At 44.3% G+C, this 15,260-nt stretch overlaps 9 protein-coding genes across 9 annotated transcripts; 1 reads left to right on the top strand and 8 right to left on the bottom strand.

The window, feature by feature from the left end:
- Positions 1-47: 47 nt before the first annotated feature.
- Positions 48-1,660, bottom strand: BYT42DRAFT_557348 (uncharacterized protein). The gene is made up of 7 exons (XM_051566880.1): positions 1,525-1,660; positions 1,398-1,460; positions 1,224-1,338; positions 1,031-1,154; positions 886-967; positions 180-799; positions 48-102 (listed from the first exon to the last, which is right to left on the bottom strand). The coding sequence occupies exons 1-6, from the start codon at positions 1,609-1,611 to the stop codon at positions 479-481; spliced, it is 792 nt and encodes a 263-aa protein (XP_051427516.1). The 5' UTR covers positions 1,612-1,660; the 3' UTR covers positions 48-102; positions 180-478.
- Positions 1,661-2,306: 646 nt separating this feature from the next.
- BYT42DRAFT_557344 (uncharacterized protein) lies at positions 2,307-2,715 on the top strand. The gene is made up of 2 exons (XM_051566879.1): positions 2,307-2,537; positions 2,604-2,715. Exons 1-2 carry the CDS (start codon positions 2,313-2,315, stop codon positions 2,643-2,645), a joined length of 267 nt encoding a protein of 88 aa, XP_051427515.1. The 5' UTR covers positions 2,307-2,312; the 3' UTR covers positions 2,646-2,715.
- On the bottom strand, positions 2,712-3,274 carry BYT42DRAFT_557343 (60s acidic ribosomal protein-domain-containing protein; the record flags this gene model as incomplete). Its single annotated transcript, XM_051566878.1, has 3 exons — positions 2,712-2,821; positions 2,888-3,128; positions 3,208-3,274. Coding segments are annotated over 3 exons (322 nt in total), but the record flags the coding sequence as incomplete, so codon positions are not given.
- A 341-nt stretch (positions 3,275-3,615) lies between these two features.
- Positions 3,616-7,019, bottom strand: BYT42DRAFT_509646 (peptidase S8/S53 domain-containing protein). The gene is made up of 7 exons (XM_051565135.1): positions 6,214-7,019; positions 6,089-6,143; positions 5,943-6,022; positions 5,702-5,855; positions 5,255-5,634; positions 4,582-5,186; positions 3,616-4,503 (listed from the first exon to the last, which is right to left on the bottom strand). The coding sequence occupies exons 1-7, from the start codon at positions 6,793-6,795 to the stop codon at positions 3,777-3,779; spliced, it is 2,583 nt and encodes an 860-aa protein (XP_051427513.1). The 5' UTR covers positions 6,796-7,019; the 3' UTR covers positions 3,616-3,776.
- A 29-nt stretch (positions 7,020-7,048) lies between these two features.
- Positions 7,049-9,384, bottom strand: BYT42DRAFT_199961 (uncharacterized protein). Its single transcript, XM_051562515.1, has 5 exons — positions 9,377-9,384; positions 8,469-9,270; positions 8,326-8,403; positions 7,919-8,258; positions 7,049-7,847 (listed from the first exon to the last, which is right to left on the bottom strand). Exons 2-5 carry the CDS (start codon positions 9,153-9,155, stop codon positions 7,108-7,110), a joined length of 1,845 nt encoding a protein of 614 aa, XP_051427512.1. The 5' UTR covers positions 9,156-9,270; positions 9,377-9,384; the 3' UTR covers positions 7,049-7,107.
- A 425-nt stretch (positions 9,385-9,809) lies between these two features.
- BYT42DRAFT_199967 (Dihydroorotate dehydrogenase) lies at positions 9,810-11,182 on the bottom strand. The gene is made up of 2 exons (XM_051562516.1): positions 9,949-11,182; positions 9,810-9,868 (listed from the first exon to the last, which is right to left on the bottom strand). Exon 1 carries the CDS (start codon positions 11,082-11,084, stop codon positions 10,146-10,148), a length of 939 nt encoding a protein of 312 aa, XP_051427511.1. The 5' UTR covers positions 11,085-11,182; the 3' UTR covers positions 9,810-9,868; positions 9,949-10,145.
- BYT42DRAFT_200079 (uncharacterized protein) lies at positions 11,183-12,923 on the bottom strand. Its single transcript, XM_051562518.1, has 7 exons — positions 12,619-12,923; positions 12,335-12,560; positions 12,112-12,265; positions 11,840-12,055; positions 11,619-11,786; positions 11,418-11,540; positions 11,183-11,361 (listed from the first exon to the last, which is right to left on the bottom strand). Exons 1-7 carry the CDS (start codon positions 12,692-12,694, stop codon positions 11,281-11,283), a joined length of 1,044 nt encoding a protein of 347 aa, XP_051427510.1. The 5' UTR covers positions 12,695-12,923; the 3' UTR covers positions 11,183-11,280.
- Positions 12,924-14,417, bottom strand: BYT42DRAFT_200078 (uncharacterized protein). The gene is made up of 6 exons (XM_051562517.1): positions 14,396-14,417; positions 13,907-14,332; positions 13,674-13,850; positions 13,336-13,612; positions 13,051-13,270; positions 12,924-12,994 (listed from the first exon to the last, which is right to left on the bottom strand). The coding sequence occupies exons 2-5, from the start codon at positions 14,045-14,047 to the stop codon at positions 13,209-13,211; spliced, it is 657 nt and encodes a 218-aa protein (XP_051427509.1). The 5' UTR covers positions 14,048-14,332; positions 14,396-14,417; the 3' UTR covers positions 12,924-12,994; positions 13,051-13,208.
- Positions 14,195-14,992, bottom strand: BYT42DRAFT_610780 (uncharacterized protein; the record flags this gene model as incomplete). Its single annotated transcript, XM_051571427.1, has 4 exons — positions 14,195-14,332; positions 14,396-14,604; positions 14,662-14,794; positions 14,858-14,992. The coding sequence occupies 4 exons, from the start codon at positions 14,990-14,992 to the stop codon at positions 14,195-14,197; spliced, it is 615 nt and encodes a 204-aa protein (XP_051427508.1).
- Between the last annotated feature and the right edge of the window lie 268 nt (positions 14,993-15,260).

Genomic DNA, 15,260 nt, shown 5'->3' with positions numbered 1-15,260 from the left:
TTAAAAAATCCGGGGTTGATCTTCAGTGACCAATCAACGCCGAATCCATCGAAAGAAGTCCGCTCAAACGAGGCGAAACAAAAGGACATTGAAACAGCTGGTGTAAGCATGGCAAAATAACAGTGGTTGTTATCCAAACTTCATTGTAAACACAATGGGTATTGCTCATAACATTATAGTGAAGAGACTCATACACCCCATTGTCATGGTATTGGACAGCAAATCTGGATATTGTTTTAAACCGGTTTTTGAGCGTGTGTCATTCACATCAACTACATTTGTGGAAACAACCCTAACGGTACCTTTTACAACTTGATGTCTCATACCTTTCCTTCACCACGTACAGTACCGCCTCAAAACACATTCAATTCCATTCATACACCTGACTATGTTTCCGAGAGACAGTTATATTGAAACAAAAAATGTCAAGCCAATCATTATTAGGTGGAGGAGGGTTTTTTTTTTTGGAGGCGAGAGTTTAGAGTCGGGAGGTGTTTTGAATTGCTCCACCATCTACTACAATGACTGCACCGGCAGTATACTGTCCAGCGCGCGAGGATAAATAAATACAGGTACCAGCAATGTCTTCAGGCGAGCCAACGCGACCGACAGGAACGGCACTAATAATTCGATCTCCATGATCCTTCAAGGTAGCTGCCATCATTTTAGAAGGGAAAGAACCAGGGGCAATAGCATTCACAAGGATATGTTCTGGGGCAAGTTTGCCTGCCAAATGCTTGGTAAGATGATGCACCGCCGCTTTCGAAGCAGAGTAAGCGTAGGTTTCGAAGCGAGGCACCTAAAGATCCGTCAACGTTAGAACCCTCCTTAATTGGTGCACGGACGCGCTACATAATGTCACGGTTTGACAAGGGCAATACATACAGTTACACCGTTGATAGAGCCAATATTGATGACACGCGATGGGTTATCTGGTGTTGCTTTTGCTTTCAACAATGGCAAACAGCTAATGAAGAAAGACACATGTTAAATAGGATAGAAGGTGCCAATATTGCTCTACACCACATACGCTTGGGTCAAGCTGAAGATACGAGTGACATTGAGGTTCATGATTTTTTGGAAGGCGGCATCAGGATATTCAGCAAGAGGAGCGCCCCAGGTGGCGCCCGCATTGTTAACAAGCACATCCAAATCTGTGCGAATCAAACCATAAGATCACTTTCCATGATGGTGAGATACATTGACTATTTCTTCCTACTTACGTTTTTCACGCTTGCTAATTTCGGCCACTAAGCGGTTGAGGTCATCCAAGTCTTGCAAGTTGGCTGCCACAGCGAAGCAGCGACCAGGACCCAGTTGGTTCAACTTTGCAGCTGTCTAATAAAAGAAAGCTCATCAGTTTCAAGCTGTTGAAGATCATTGTGTAGACTATTTACCGCATCGCAATCTTTGGCTGTGCGGCTACTGATGTACACTTTGGCACCTCCTTGAACAAATCCCTAAAGCAAAAAGAATGAGACCAGCGAACCACCATGCATGCCGATCGAGTATAAAGAAGCTTACGGTGGCGATCATTTCGCCAATACCGCGAGAACCGCCGGTAACGAGAACGACTTTGTCTTTGACGCTGAAAAGTGCTTCAATATTCATGTGGGAATCAAGATTAGGTGATGTCTGTGGGTTTAAAGCATGAACGGGGTTATATAATCAGAAAATTACCATATTTGGGCTTAGTCAGCTTGAAAGCAGTGGGAACTGGTGCGGGGACCCCACCTCTTCGCGCATGCTGCTTTTCTTCCACTTTGTGTCTCAACTGTTACTATGAACAATACGGTGATGATTATCAAGTGCAATGAATTGGTGAAAAGCAGAGCGACCGCACGGTAATACAGTTTATCATAAATATGCATGTAATTGTATAATAGTAGTATGGTTTTTCCATGCACATCCAAAATTTACATTTGGAAGAGTGATGCATCTAGACTTGACAGCAAGCGTTGCACGATTTATTTTGCATAGTTCGTTTCCAAAAGTATGATTTAAAACAGTAGCCATGGTGTTCCTATGCTTCATCCAGCATGTTGTGAACGTCTCCAACGACACTCCTGATAGGAAAGGTCACTGCTTGTTATGGGACAATCATAAGTTAAGAATATGACACCTCATATAGGTAATTGAGGAATGCAAGCAAAGGTTACAGATTGCAGTTTGCATGATATCGGGGTGCAAGAGGCGCACCAGTGGGGGATTCCCATGACTGTCAAAAACCCGGATTTTCGGATTTTTTGCCACACCCATTTACTCAGCAGACGTGCTTGTTATTTTTTTTTATATCTCCCTTCCTACCCATCATGCCATTGACCAAACCTCCACCACCTCCACCTAAACCCGTGTTCGACGACCCTTCGACTCCTCCTGACTTTAACGAAAAGTTCAAGAAGAAGGAAACGACAAAGTACATGAACCCTTGTGCATTGGAAGAAAAGGCCAGCATGAAGTGCCTGGATAAGAACAATTACGATAAACGCAAGTGCGATTACTACTTTATGCAATACAAAGAATGCAAAAAGAAATGGGTAAAAATCATTATTCCTTTCACGATTTCTTTCATCTTTGCTAACACGTGCTTTGCCAATTGACAGCTCGAAGAACGACGACAATTACGTAAAGCAGGTCAATTATAATAGCATCTCATACAATATCACCCCCATTATTTTCCCATGATTGAAAAACGACATTTCCAATAAAACCAACATTAAAAAAAGACGAGGAGTTATATTTTTTGCGCACGGTACAACAAGAGTTTATACGCTCGTTTTATTTCACAGGAATAACGTTGTTGTTGTTTAATCGAACAAACCTAATCATTATCAGTTCCCGTTAGTTCAGTTGTCCATTTCCAATTGAACCAGGGTCATTCACTTACCGAAGCCCATGTCATCGTCAGATTCCTCCTTCTCCTCTTCCTTCTCCTCAGCGGGAGCTTCATCAGCACCGCCAGCAGCGGCACCAGCAGCAGGGGCAGCAGCACCACCAGCACCGGGAGTACCAACGCTCATAAGAAGCTCACCGAAGTTCTGACCGGCGAGAGCCTTGGCGTAGAGGCTGAACCAGACGGGTTCAACATCAATACCAGCAGCCTTGACAAGGGTTTGGAGCTTGTCAGCCTATACATATTCAACAAAGGGTTCATTCACAGGTGAGCAACACTCATTCAACACTTCATTTCACGACTACGATACTTACAGTGATTTCAACATTGTCATCCTGGAGGATGAGAGCGGCGTAAACAACGGCGAGTTCGGCAGACATGCTATAATACAGATGGATGGGTCCAGTGAGTTCAGGGATACGATCGATGGATGCAAACTTTGTATGATCACCTACGCGCAAAAACGGATGGATAAAAATGAAGGAGGGACTTCCTGATCAACTGCCTTCACCCACCAAAGAGGCCAGGCCGCTTGGGCCGCCGCACCAAATGCAGTCACAACCTACTGCACCAAATTCAATCACCGCCAAAGCGAGGTCCCTCCTGGAACCTTTCACCAGTTCACCGGTTCACGAAACAAAGGCGGCTTAGCCGTCCTGCATTTAAATGGTTCTTCCATTTCATATATAAAAAGTATCTCCACTCCAAATGTAGGTTACTGGCTCATATGTATGGTATAAAAACCATGGTATCTGTAATATAGCGCTTTAGATCTTTAGCAAAAAAAATTTACAAGAAGAGTAATGAAAAATTAAAAAAACAGTGAATGAACCGGGAATGAAAACAAACAAATCATGATGTATCCAGAATGAAAAGGCGGCGACTAGCTATCAGTATCATAAGCCGAGGAATCGCTTTGTGGCGGTGATCGGAACACCATTTTGCCTTTTCCTTTGATATCGGCCCGTTTCAACATGGGACTTGTGACCCCACTTGGTCGACCGGATCCTTCCCCTCGGCTGTCATCATCTTCCTCCTCTTCAGATACTCTTTCCAGACGACGTCCCTGTCGTAATACGTCAAATTCGTATCGATCCGGATCCTGCTGAGACGCACTCGTATATTGTGTAGTTGCGGTGGCAGCTCCGGGTCCCATCACATGTCGACGAACCACATACGCTGTTCCTGCCACACTCACGGCCAAGAACAGCACCACCAAGGTATACACAAAGAAGGTGTTATCCACTTTGCTTTCGCTATTTTTGTAGGAATTGTTGTCGAATGTCGATCCTTCAATTTCATCCCACACGCTCACAGTGGTGTTGGCGTTCGATAAGATCTCGGCTGCGGTATTTTCGCTCACTGGAGCAGAATACGTTGGCATCAACGGCGACGTGGTCGTTGAGGATGAAGCTTTGTCATCTTCAAAAGAGGAAGCTTTGAGGTCCGGTTCGTCATGGAGACTGGTGTCGTTGCCCGTCTGTCCTTGATGGAACTCCACCGTCATTTCACCCCAGAGCCCCAGTGTCCAATTGATGAACTTGCCCGTGTATTGTGGATTTTTCCCATCCACAATCCTCAGGGTCCAGTTACCCACCGGGTTTTCGTCCCTACAAAAGAAAAAAGTCTCTTTTGTCAGTCTACCATACCTTTCTCCCCTGTTCCTGACTTGAAGGACAACGACATACCAATGCTTGACACTCATAAATGTCCAATCTTTGAGACCATCTGTACTGAGATCAAATTTGCGTGGAGCGCCTAATTGACTGATGACATGATTGGGACTTTCTAGGAGAATTTCAAGATCACCGCGTCGTCCATGCTCGATCGTGACCGTAGCTGTTACATGTTCCAGATGATCCAAACCAACTTGATCCACCATTTCCTGCGTCACTGTCAGTGTGCTTGTTAACGCTGCCGATTTATCAACGCCATTGTTAAGATCAGTCAAATCGGGAATGTCGAGCTTCTCCGCTTGTGGCATTGTGATCGAAAGATGGGTCTGGGGTCGCATACTCTGAAAGGTTTTCGCGGCTTCCACAATGGCGTATGCGTCGAGCCGTCCGTAACCAAACTTGTGATTGTACATGCGTCCCGAAGGTAGCAGGGCCCAGTCGTCGTCGTCCCTGGAAACGGGAATCGACGTTTCTACACAAAGTCGTTGCATATCACGCCAGGTCAGATCAGGTCGTACCGACAGCACTAGAGCAAACACACCCGCCGCCAACGGTGCGGCGGCTGATGTTCCACCATGACGATCGGCGCATTTATTCTGTCCTACATCGGTTGTGTACTAAGCGCATCCGCACAAATTATAAGCGACGGAAAAAAATAAATAATCGCGAACCGATAGCCACTTACAACATAGCCCCCGCTACCACTAGAGTAAGTGACAGTTAACTGGGCTGAGCATTGCTCAGCGTAATAAGGATGGTGATTCATGCGATCAATCGCGCCGACCGTAATCGTGTACAAACTATTGGTGTATCCGTCGAAATTGCAATTGTCATCGTTGGCCCCTCCGTTGCCAGAAGCAAAAACGAAAATGGTACCGGTACCATTACGGCCCTTTTCAATCCCATTCTTGATAGCGTTCAGCACAATCCCCTGCGGTGCTTCGGCTACTTCTCCCTGGTCGGGCGGTCCCCAAGAACAGGAATAAATATGATTATCTTGATACTTGTAATTGAGAGCTTCGGCTTCGTCCGCATCAGTAATGTCCGCTGATAAAATACGAATGCCTAAAATGATCCATTTCGTTCCGTCAGTTTGAGCAAGCACTAGTGGATTACATATATCCAATCATACCTGCTACTTTGGCTTCATACGCCACTCCCACTCCACATACATCATTCTTCATGGCCGCGATCTCTCCTGCACATCGCGTGCCATGATTATCATCCGACAATCTCGGTTTAGGTAATTCAGTATGGTCGTTGAAATCGTAAGATCCCAAGGCAAACTATCGTTACATAATGAGTTCAGCCAGCACCATAACTTTTTGTCGTCTCAGCATCGGCGCAACATTCACCGCCATCACCAAACTTACAAAATTATCCTTGAGATCGTCACTGTCCATGTCTAACCCGTCGTCCAAAATCGCCACCACGACGTTTTTACCAGTAATTCCTGGTAAACACACAACATTATTTTAGACGTGAAATCCCACTGACTTTGAAGAATATCGTGATGTACCTTGACTCCATACGCCGGTGACGTTGAGATCGTAGCCTTGCTGCTGGCGATTGATCTAAAAAATTGAGAAACAAAAAAATTTCATCAGCAACTGAGTTTATACATATCTTCAATTTTATACATACCAAATGCCATTGATTATCAAAGCCAGGATCCGCAATCCCTAACGCTGCCTTCAGCGCTTCATATCCGCCGGGTTGATTGAGCATCGTCTTGGTCGATAACACCATCTTTTCGTTCACTTTTTGTTCCTCAAACGTATTTTCGGTCACAGGCGGTACAAGCGGCTCTTCATCCTGCCGTTTAGCCATTCTTGGCACCACCCCACGTTTGTATAAGCGACGACGGGGTATCTGCTGCTCCAGGAAATCCACGCGATGGAACGCTGTGTTATCTCTTTTCCTTAACGCAGTATTTCGCAAAGCGTGAAACTGAGCTAGCAGTGTATCGTCACTGCTATGGTCGTCGCGTTTCCGTCGATGCGGCGTACTGATCCAGTAGTATTGCTCCAGCTCACCCACACGGCCTTCGAATCGTGCATTGAGTTGACGGGCCACTAGTTCCGCTGCTTCGGCATCGCCAGAGGAGGTATAGATGGTGTAATAGGCACGATTCGCATGATCCCGTTTATGCGGAAGAGCATGTGAGTGAGCAATGGAGACTGTTGCATACCATAGAGAAAGCCACAGTAAGAGTCGATAATGCATAAGGATATATAGATTGTATATACAAGACGAAAAGTAAGGAAGAAAAAGAAAGAAAGGAAAGAGGTAGATGAACTGAAAAAGGGTTGAAGGAGAGGAAGATGCCTTAAGATACCAATGAGTTTTTGTTCAAGCAAAGCTAAAAATCAAAAAAATGAAACAAGGCAACAAGTCACTGTTAACCAACAGAGGGAAATTCACAAGTTGATTGCGGTCGTAGAGTTCCCATATTTGGAGTTCCTCTATTTTTCTTCACCCACTTTTTTTTCCTGACGTTTCTTTTTTATTTATTTATTTATTTATTTGTGCATTTGTTCATGCTTGATGAGTGATTGTACCGTTGGCCAGCGCTGTTGTCATATCCGTTTCATTGCGCCGGCGATGCATTCTCCTCTTGATATGTTGATGCTCCCTTGCAAGCACAGACAACATGTGAAAGAGCTCACTTCGTTCTTGTTCAATTTCAAGTGCGAACAAGCGTTGCCATGCCGCATGTTTGCTGCATTTTTTACGATGGTTGTGGCATATAGCATACGTTTTCTCCGTTTCAGGAACGTCCGCAGCAAACACGATTTCCGTCGGTCGGTCATCGTCGGCTTCTCTCACTTCTTTGACTTTTTTCCATACACTGTCCGGCCAGGTCAATCGGGAGTCAAATGCGCAAATGTCAGCTTCGTCCGTCGCCACCAAACGTTGCAGTGACCGTTCCACTTCTTTCAAGAACAACTTTTTCCGATCGATAACAGCAATGTCATCCTTTACTAGTTGTTTCTGTTTACGTACTTGTATCAGTCGCTGACGATCGTCCTGATCGGCAAAGGAGTGCAGTCGGTTTTGTCGTTGCTTGACAATGGTAACTTCAGGCACCGACAAAGTGGATTCTGAAGCAGCGCGACGTTTAATCTCCGCCAGTTCCAGTCTGGCTCGAGCGACCTGCATGCCACATGTGTCGGAGCAGTATTTGGACAGGTGGCCTAAATGCGAGCCGATCCTTGCTGGCTTGTGACAAGCAGGATTTGCACATTTGGGCTTCCATGAAGTCGTTTTTCCTGTGACTGATGTATTGTTTAGTCAAATATCCTTCATATTAGTTTAAATAAAGCTTACAACAGAATGCACAACTTACCCTTGGCGCACGCATCACAAAAGTAAACGTCAATGAATTCGCCTTCTTTTTCACTGATGCCAATACACTCACCGTGAAACCATTCATCGCACCGATCACAAGCGATCATGAATCGCGGTGCATCGTACGGTTTACGACATATGCAATACAATGCCACCGAGCCTAGTCGTCCTCCTTTCGATGACTGTCGCCCGCTATTACGACGTCCTCTTGCCGTTGTGTACTCGGAGTCTTGTTTCGTTTGAGGGCGACCCGCTTTTTCGTTCTCCGCCATGCTGATGTCGCTCATGTAAGATGGTGTGAATGAAGCGCCGCTTTTTTTTGGTTTTTTCCTGGCGGGCTGTTGGACGCATGAATTTGAGTTCATCAATTTCCATATGTTTTCCCATCTTTTGAAAGAAGCTTACTTTTTCATATTCAAACCAACCATCCGTCTTTTTCACTTCTTCGGAAGGCGTATTCAGTGCACTAGACGGTAGAGAAGTCTGCGATTTCGATTACTATGCTGCCACAAGGAAAAAATAATAATAATAAAAAAAAAACTGCTCACCGGTTTTCTTGTCCATAAGGAAGGATTGACCGAATGGAATGGTGGTAACGTCATGGGTGCCTGATGGGCTTGTTGAAACTTTTCGTTCAATTTCCCTTTCCAGTGTTGTACCTTTTTCAAAGGTTTCATGTGCACGTCAGGCACCGCTTCGCCGCCTTTTGTTGCGTTTGTGGATGTCTGTGTTGATGCCGATGACCGCCGACGGGGTGCTGCCAAATCCGATTCTTCGTCCGTTTCTGTGGTGTCACCACTGTCACTTTCGGTCACGGATACATCTTTACTACTCGGCAGTGCTGCTTCTGTCTTTTGTTCAAGAGTAGGCAAAGAAGTTTTCAAAACTGTGGAAGATTTCCCATCTGATTCTAGGGCCGATGGTTCACGTCGAGGTATGCTGGTAGGTATAGGCTCAGTAGTAGAGGTAATAATAGGTTCCTTCTTCGTCATTCGTTTACGTAGAGGTAAATGCTTTGTTTGACTCATAGTAGTAGTAGTGGTGGGGTTAGAAGTGGTAGTAGCGGTAGTAAAAGGGGCAGCGGTGTTGTTGATGACGGATGAGGAGGGTGAGGAGGTAGGAGAAACGTTGGAAGAATAAGTATTGGGTTGATCGGCGAATATATTAGAATCGACTGAGGAGGAATTCGTCGCATCAGAGACATGCTGAGAATTAGATGGTATATCTGGGTTCATGGAAGTAGTGCGAAGTGGTGCCTGTGATGTTGGGGTGATGGTGGCGTTGACGGACGAGGGTTGAGACAAAGCGGATGTTAAAGGTGGATGAGTTGGATGAGACGGACTATCGGAACTTTTGGAGGCAGTAACAGAAGCATTGATAGGCGAACGGGATGACAACGATAAGTTTACAGGATTGGACGGCCGATTCTGCGAATCGTGCGGTGATTCAGACATACTTTGGGAATGTTGCAACTCATCGAACGCGTGGAGATAGCAAAACCACACTCGCTCATTTTCCAGACCCATCCATTCAAGGTCCGAATTACGGCTCCAAGCAAACGTAATAAAAAAGTCGTTCCTATAGGAAAATGAGTCGCATGTTCAAAATAACCATTTTAGGGGATGTCATAGACAACTCTTTCAGCCAACTAAACGCCTTTGGCGGAAAAACAGATTCACGAAAAGACGAGAGCCAGAATCATTGTAACAGGAAAAGGGAAGTTAGCCCCAAAGCCATACGATGACCAGAAATGTATATTGTACCAAATATAAATTATCCTTGTATGGAAACAGGAAAGGCTCTGTTGTCGACAAGCATGAAAGGCCTGAAGCAATGTATTATATTGGTGACGAGGAGCAGCTTCGACGACGTCAACTTCCACACATAATATTAGCTCCACTGTCTGGAGGATGAAAAGTGATGGATGAATGTAATGCCAAAGGTCGTACTGCAAACCATTTTTGATAAAAGGATGTCCAATTTTCTCAGCAAGGCAAAAGTTTACATTTCGAACAATATCCATCTTACTCTTTAACATCAGTTTGCCACCAAAGGAAAATTTACTTGGAGGAAACAGCGTATGGTTGTATATTGGTGACATTGGAAAATAGCGTGCGGAACTGACTACCCCGATTGGGCATAAAACGAAAGAGTCAAGTTGTATCCATGTGTATAAATACAATGAATTGCATGAGCTAGTTTATCGACATTTTCTTTACACAATTTTACAAAGTCTTGACTTTGCCACGGAAATCATCCAAGGATTTGTAACCCTTGGCAATCATGATATCTTCCAATTCCTTCTTGATACGAGAGAACATTTGGGGACCTTCTTCCTTCAATTGGGTACCGATTTGAACCGCACTGGCACCGGCCAACACATGCAAGAAAGCCTCCTTTCCTGAAGTCACACCGCCAACACCAATGACTTTCTTGTTGGGCAAACGACGGTAGAAAGCATTCACGTTGGCTAAAGCAGTGTGAAGCACCATGGTACCACCGAGACCACCAAAGCCATCCTTAGGCTTAATAAGAGCCGTTTCGGTTTCAAAATCAATCGCCAATCCGTTACCAACCGAGTTGATGCAGGTCACAAAGCTCAAATTGTCAAACTTGTTAAAAATGGCGGCAGCAGCGTCAAAGTGAGCAATATCAAAGTAAGGAGGCAACTTGATGCCGAAAGGCTTCTTGATAAGAGGAGCCAAGACGTTCAGGGCATTTTCCATGGCCTCAAGGTCGTAGCCAAGCTGAGGTTTACCGGGAACGTTGGGGCAGGAGAAGTTGACTTCCAAGATGCAGGGCAGATCGGCAGTCACAAACGCTTCCACCATCTTGACATTGTCCTCCAAACACAAACCGGACAACGAAATAAACAAGGGCTTCTCGTGGGTATAATCGTACTTCTTGGCATATTCAAGATAGTATTCGTAGCCTTCGTTGGGTAAACCCATCGAGTTGATACTACCCAAACCGGGAAGAGGGACATAGCGGGGCGAAGGATTGCCCAAACGCTTTTCGTAGGTGGCCGATTTGGTAATCAGCGAACCGGATTCGCTGTCCAAGAGGGTCTTGAGCTCTTCCTCGTGCTGGCAACACACACCAGAAGCATTGAAAAAGAGGTTAGGGAGCTTGACACCAGCAATGGAAGTAGAAAGATCGGCCATGGTGATGAATCAGAAAAGAGACATGGCTTGAACCGAACGTCAAACGTTAAAATTTTTTATGTGTGCGGAGTATTAATTGGCTTATCGAACCCAAAACGTGATCACACCAATGAGCATGAATACAAGTTCAACTCTGATCTCTTGGTTACAAGAGAAAGGCGCTGATCGTACCACGCTTGCATTATGATCTTTCCAATTAGTTTTTTGAAATCTCTTGTGATATTCTGTCAATGACCAATGTCAACATATTCAGTTGCATTATTTTTATGTCCAACGACTATGGAAGAAGGTGAGATTCTGCTTGTATTCACAAAACATTTTAGCTTTCCCTACCTCTTCTTTAGTCAACGCATTTTCCTTTTCATACTTTTCCCGCAAGCGTGAAATGAATCCTTTGAGCGGTGCCACATATTTCTCTTGCATCCAATCCGATTGCTCAGTATCTCGAACATGTGTCTGAAAAAAAAAAGAAAAAAACAAAACTCAAAGTGTTAGCATCAGAGTTGAAGGGCAACCTGATTTACCACTTTCTACCTGATTACTCCGATCACGTATTAAGAGATAGAGATAAAAATTGGCCGCTTGCATGATAAAAGTGAAATCATCCCAAAAATGCTCATCTTTTTCTGACCATTTCTTCTCCACACGATATAAGATGGGAAAGAATTTGTCAACCACGATCCGGCTACTAAAACATGACGGCTAAATCCCGGTATCAATACAAGCATTTCGTTACATGTAAAAGAACAACTTACCTCGTCACCACTAGCTTTGAATGCTTTATCTACTTGATCTTTTAGTAAACCAATAGCCGAAGCTTTCATGGTAGGCATGGGGCAACGATCGATTAATTCCAGTAGAACAAGTAGCCGTGCATCATCGGAGCATAGATCCAGGAAGCGGTCAATCAACTTGTAGATCAAGAATCGAATATCCTGGTCTGGCGAAAGAGGAGCTGCCATAGCTACCAACTTTGACGGCGTTAGCCAAACCACCAATCTCCATTCATATCTAAAGCTCTGGTTACCTGAAATCCTTTCAAAGCTGGCATTTCCCATTCATCACCAACGGGGCCAGGAATCATTTTTTCAAGCATATCCAGTGTGACCTTTGTGTGTACCTGATCCGACAAGAATAAGAAAGCCAGTAGCCCTTTATCAATACTTGCTGTATGGTTTGCACTACGGAAATGATTTGCATTTTTGAGCATGTCAAAAGACAACCCTCTAGCGATCAGTGAAAGGACTTACTTTGCAAAAAGGCTGGCCAGTATACCCGCACATTCTCTGATAATCCATGTAGGCTGCAGCATGATTGAATAAATATTGATGCATTCACTTCCCTGGACCTGCCCTATCACAAATCGATCGTAAATGGAAGCCGATAACAGACAGGCAATGCCTTTATATGACAACGGAAACGATGGATTCGTCACAGCCATCGATCGATCTTGTCGTTGACTTCCATCGCCGGTATCTAAATTTTGCGAAAAAGTCGGTATGGAGTGTAACTTATTGTTTCTAAATGAGCTTACCAAATAGCTGCTGATTTTCTGAGGATCGTTGTACGTATAGCAGGTTATCAAAGACCGCACCACAATTTTTGGCCATTTTCTGAGTTCATCATATTATTATGTTGGCGATCCTCCAGATTGATCTGTCTCCTACCATGATTTCCAGCAGAAGCTCGTGAGCATTCCATTGCTGCTGTACCATGTCAACCGCCACCGGATCGCTGGCGGACATGAACGGGCGTTTCACATTATATTCAGGATGATATACTTCGTAATATTTCTTGGCAAGCTTGAGATCGAGATTGAGAACCACTTGTTCAAACAGCATACTGATCAGGTACATTGCCAAGTATTGCCGTTGTTCATTGCTATTGCCTTTGCTGATATTTGAGAAGATCTAAACAAACTGTTATTCATAATAGATCCCAATGGAGAACGTTCGAGCAAACGTACACGACTGCTGATATGTGACATGTCAGTGTTTGGGGTAAAAGATTTCATAAAGCGTAGAACGGTAAGGGTGATGCAAAGTACGATATCATCCCATCGATTGTGAGACCGCTCCGCCGAGCCAAATGACGCGTGGTCGCGCAACACTGTTCCTGCAAACTTCAAAGCGGCCCCACTGTAATGAATCGGATCAAGTAGCAGATGCACTTTATAATTGGCGGATCTTTGCAATGCTATCAATAACAAACCTCAGCTTACCCATCAATCGAAATTTCAATATTACTTTACCTTTAGAAAACATGGACATCACTTGAACAAACTCGACAGTCTCCTGCACTGATTGTTCCTCATTGTCTGCAGCTGCGCTCCATTCCATCATGCATAACTTCCCAGTGGCTAACATTTGTAGTTCCTTGACCGACATGGATAACGCGATATTGTCCAGCAACTTTATCGTCATGGTGCGCAATTCGGTACTGAGGGACGTATTTTTTGGATCCATCGTCATCAGAAATGGATATAAGAGATCCACAATCTCAAAGGCAAAGCGATTAAGGAATTCTTTCTATCTACTGCGTAAGCACGGGTCATCTTTCAATCGAACTCTTGATGCAGATAATTGTTACCCTAAAAAGACGAAAAACGTCTGATTCTACCAACACATCAAGTACGCATTGCAGAATGATATAGATCACTGGTGCCCTGTTGTGAATAGCCTGTTGCAGTGTATCGAGCAACAATGCATAAAATTCCTCGTTGGTCGCATCGACATGGCTACGATCTACTTTAGCTCCAGTGTATGCCTACATATTGCTCGCATAAGCGTCGCCTCTTCAAGTTTTCTGAAAGGAGAATTCACCTTTTCACACATGGCAGCTTTGCTTTTCAGCGCTGTCACGATACATTCAACATCATCACGAGCAATGTCTTGTCGAATCTCCGTTGGTACATGGCGCGACATGATCATGTCATTCAAAATGTCGGTCATATTGCAGATCATTGTATACAAATACTCTACAACGTAGTATTCCTTGAATGAACCCAGTTACTTTGCACAACTTAAAAGGACAAGGAAAGGAAGAAATGGAAAAACAAAAATTTGACATAACGCGGGAAAAGAAAAATATGATTTGACACAGAGATCGTATCAGAACACTGCCCATAGATCACAAATATCACAAACACCAATAATCGAATCATTCGTGCCTGGTTCCACCATGCAGTTGAACGCACCGTTACATTGTAGATCATGTTCCTTCATGGTCCGCTGTATACTTGTCAGCGTCTAGTGTTTATGTTTTTGGTGGTTAAAAAAGTGGTTTCCGTTGTTGAACGCTTCTGTTTTTACCTCTTGTAGAACGTGAAATCCGCATTGATTACAGTAAAAGCAGTTTTGACCGTTGGATACAGTAGGTTGTAGTAAAGACTGACGGCATTTTAGACATACACAAGAGTTTGGATATTGCAACCCCGAGGTTTGTTGGTAATCTTCAAAAGCTCTCGCTAACTGAGCTTCCTCTTCTTGCATCATTTCATCATATGTTGGATCGTACTCGTCTAATGTACGTTTATCAGTAATTGATCAAGTTGAGATCCTTTTAAAGGATGAAGTACCTTGAAGTTCCTGGTATAGGTTGGCTTCGAATGCGTCCAAGTTGGTATCTAGGCCTACGCCTTCGCGTTGCAAAGCTTCTTCATTGGTGCGCTTGAACGTTTCCCATTCTTGTAGGATAATATGTTGCATCCACTACGAACAGCATGTTATTTTTGTAAGATTTGTGAGATGGAGCGTGAAGGTGGTTATTCTTACAGTCTCTTCGCGCCTTCGCGTGGTGGCTTGCTGTCGTGCTTGTTTCACTCGTTCGGCACATTGTTCTTTGAATTTATCTCTCCAGTTGTGCTGCCGTTCCCTTGCAGACGGTTTGACAGGACGTCGGTACGACATGAGTTAAAACAAAGGCGCATATGACATTCGGTGGCTCGTCAAGGCCGACTCCAGTCACCCAAAACCACAAAAAAAGCAAGTCTCCCATTTTCTGGGTTTCTTTCCGATATCATCGCCGCACGCTTTTGGTACCGCCACATAACATTAAGCTTTTGTAGAATCGCTGCCCAGATGAATGTATGATCCGACGGAAGTCCATGTTACCAAATAATCAAGCGTGAACTTGTAGATAATATTAAAAGGAAAAAAGAAGAGCTTTTGTGTTCAC

Source organism: Radiomyces spectabilis, assembly GCF_025331425.1.
Source record: "Radiomyces spectabilis strain NRRL 2753 chromosome Unknown BYT42scaffold_2, whole genome shotgun sequence".
Lineage (NCBI taxonomy): Eukaryota > Fungi > Mucoromycota > Mucoromycetes > Mucorales > Radiomycetaceae > Radiomyces > Radiomyces spectabilis.
The sequence above is the reverse complement of the archived record's forward strand: the minus strand, read 5'-3'. Positions and strand labels throughout refer to the sequence as shown.

Excerpts from the sequence above, each read along its gene's own strand:
- BYT42DRAFT_557344 (XM_051566879.1), top strand. The coding sequence starts at position 2,313 with ATGCCATTGACCAAACCTCCACCACCTCCACCTAAACCCGTGTTCGAC. Across the intron at positions 2,538-2,603 it reads AAGAATGCAAAAAGAAATGG|CTCGAAGAACGACGACAATT; the intron begins GTAAAAATCATT and ends GCCAATTGACAG.
- BYT42DRAFT_200078 (XM_051562517.1), bottom strand. The coding sequence starts at position 14,047 with ATGATCTGCAATATGACCGACATTTTGAATGACATGATCATGTCGCGC. Across the intron at positions 13,613-13,673 it reads ACGTTTTTCGTCTTTTTAGG|AAAGAATTCCTTAATCGCTT; the intron begins GTAACAATTATC and ends CGCAGTAGATAG. Across the intron at positions 13,271-13,335 it reads GATGTCCATGTTTTCTAAAG|ATCCGCCAATTATAAAGTGC; the intron begins GTAAAGTAATAT and ends AGCATTGCAAAG.
- BYT42DRAFT_557348 (XM_051566880.1), bottom strand. The coding sequence starts at position 1,611 with ATGAATATTGAAGCACTTTTCAGCGTCAAAGACAAAGTCGTTCTCGTT. Across the intron at positions 1,339-1,397 it reads CAGCCAAAGATTGCGATGCG|ACAGCTGCAAAGTTGAACCA; the intron begins GTAAATAGTCTA and ends TTCTTTTATTAG. Across the intron at positions 1,155-1,223 it reads AATTAGCAAGCGTGAAAAAC|ATTTGGATGTGCTTGTTAAC; the intron begins GTAAGTAGGAAG and ends TGATTCGCACAG.
- BYT42DRAFT_199961 (XM_051562515.1), bottom strand. The coding sequence starts at position 9,155 with ATGAACCCAGATATACCATCTAATTCTCAGCATGTCTCTGATGCGACG. Across the intron at positions 8,259-8,325 it reads GTTGGTTTGAATATGAAAAA|CCCGCCAGGAAAAAACCAAA; the intron begins GTAAGCTTCTTT and ends TGCGTCCAACAG. Across the intron at positions 7,848-7,918 it reads TTGTGATGCGTGCGCCAAGG|TCACAGGAAAAACGACTTCA; the intron begins GTAAGTTGTGCA and ends ACAATACATCAG.
- BYT42DRAFT_200079 (XM_051562518.1), bottom strand. The coding sequence starts at position 12,694 with ATGGCCAAAAATTGTGGTGCGGTCTTTGATAACCTGCTATACGTACAA. Across the intron at positions 12,266-12,334 it reads CTGGCCAGCCTTTTTGCAAA|TGCAAACCATACAGCAAGTA; the intron begins GTAAGTCCTTTC and ends TCATTTCCGTAG. Across the intron at positions 12,056-12,111 it reads CAGCTTTGAAAGGATTTCAG|TTGGTAGCTATGGCAGCTCC; the intron begins GTAACCAGAGCT and ends ACGCCGTCAAAG.
- BYT42DRAFT_199967 (XM_051562516.1), bottom strand. The coding sequence starts at position 11,084 with ATGGCCGATCTTTCTACTTCCATTGCTGGTGTCAAGCTCCCTAACCTC.
- BYT42DRAFT_509646 (XM_051565135.1), bottom strand. The coding sequence starts at position 6,795 with ATGCATTATCGACTCTTACTGTGGCTTTCTCTATGGTATGCAACAGTC. Across the intron at positions 6,144-6,213 it reads TTGATAATCAATGGCATTTG|ATCAATCGCCAGCAGCAAGG; the intron begins GTATGTATAAAA and ends TCAATTTTTTAG. Across the intron at positions 5,856-5,942 it reads ACGATCTCAAGGATAATTTT|TTTGCCTTGGGATCTTACGA; the intron begins GTAAGTTTGGTG and ends ATGTAACGATAG.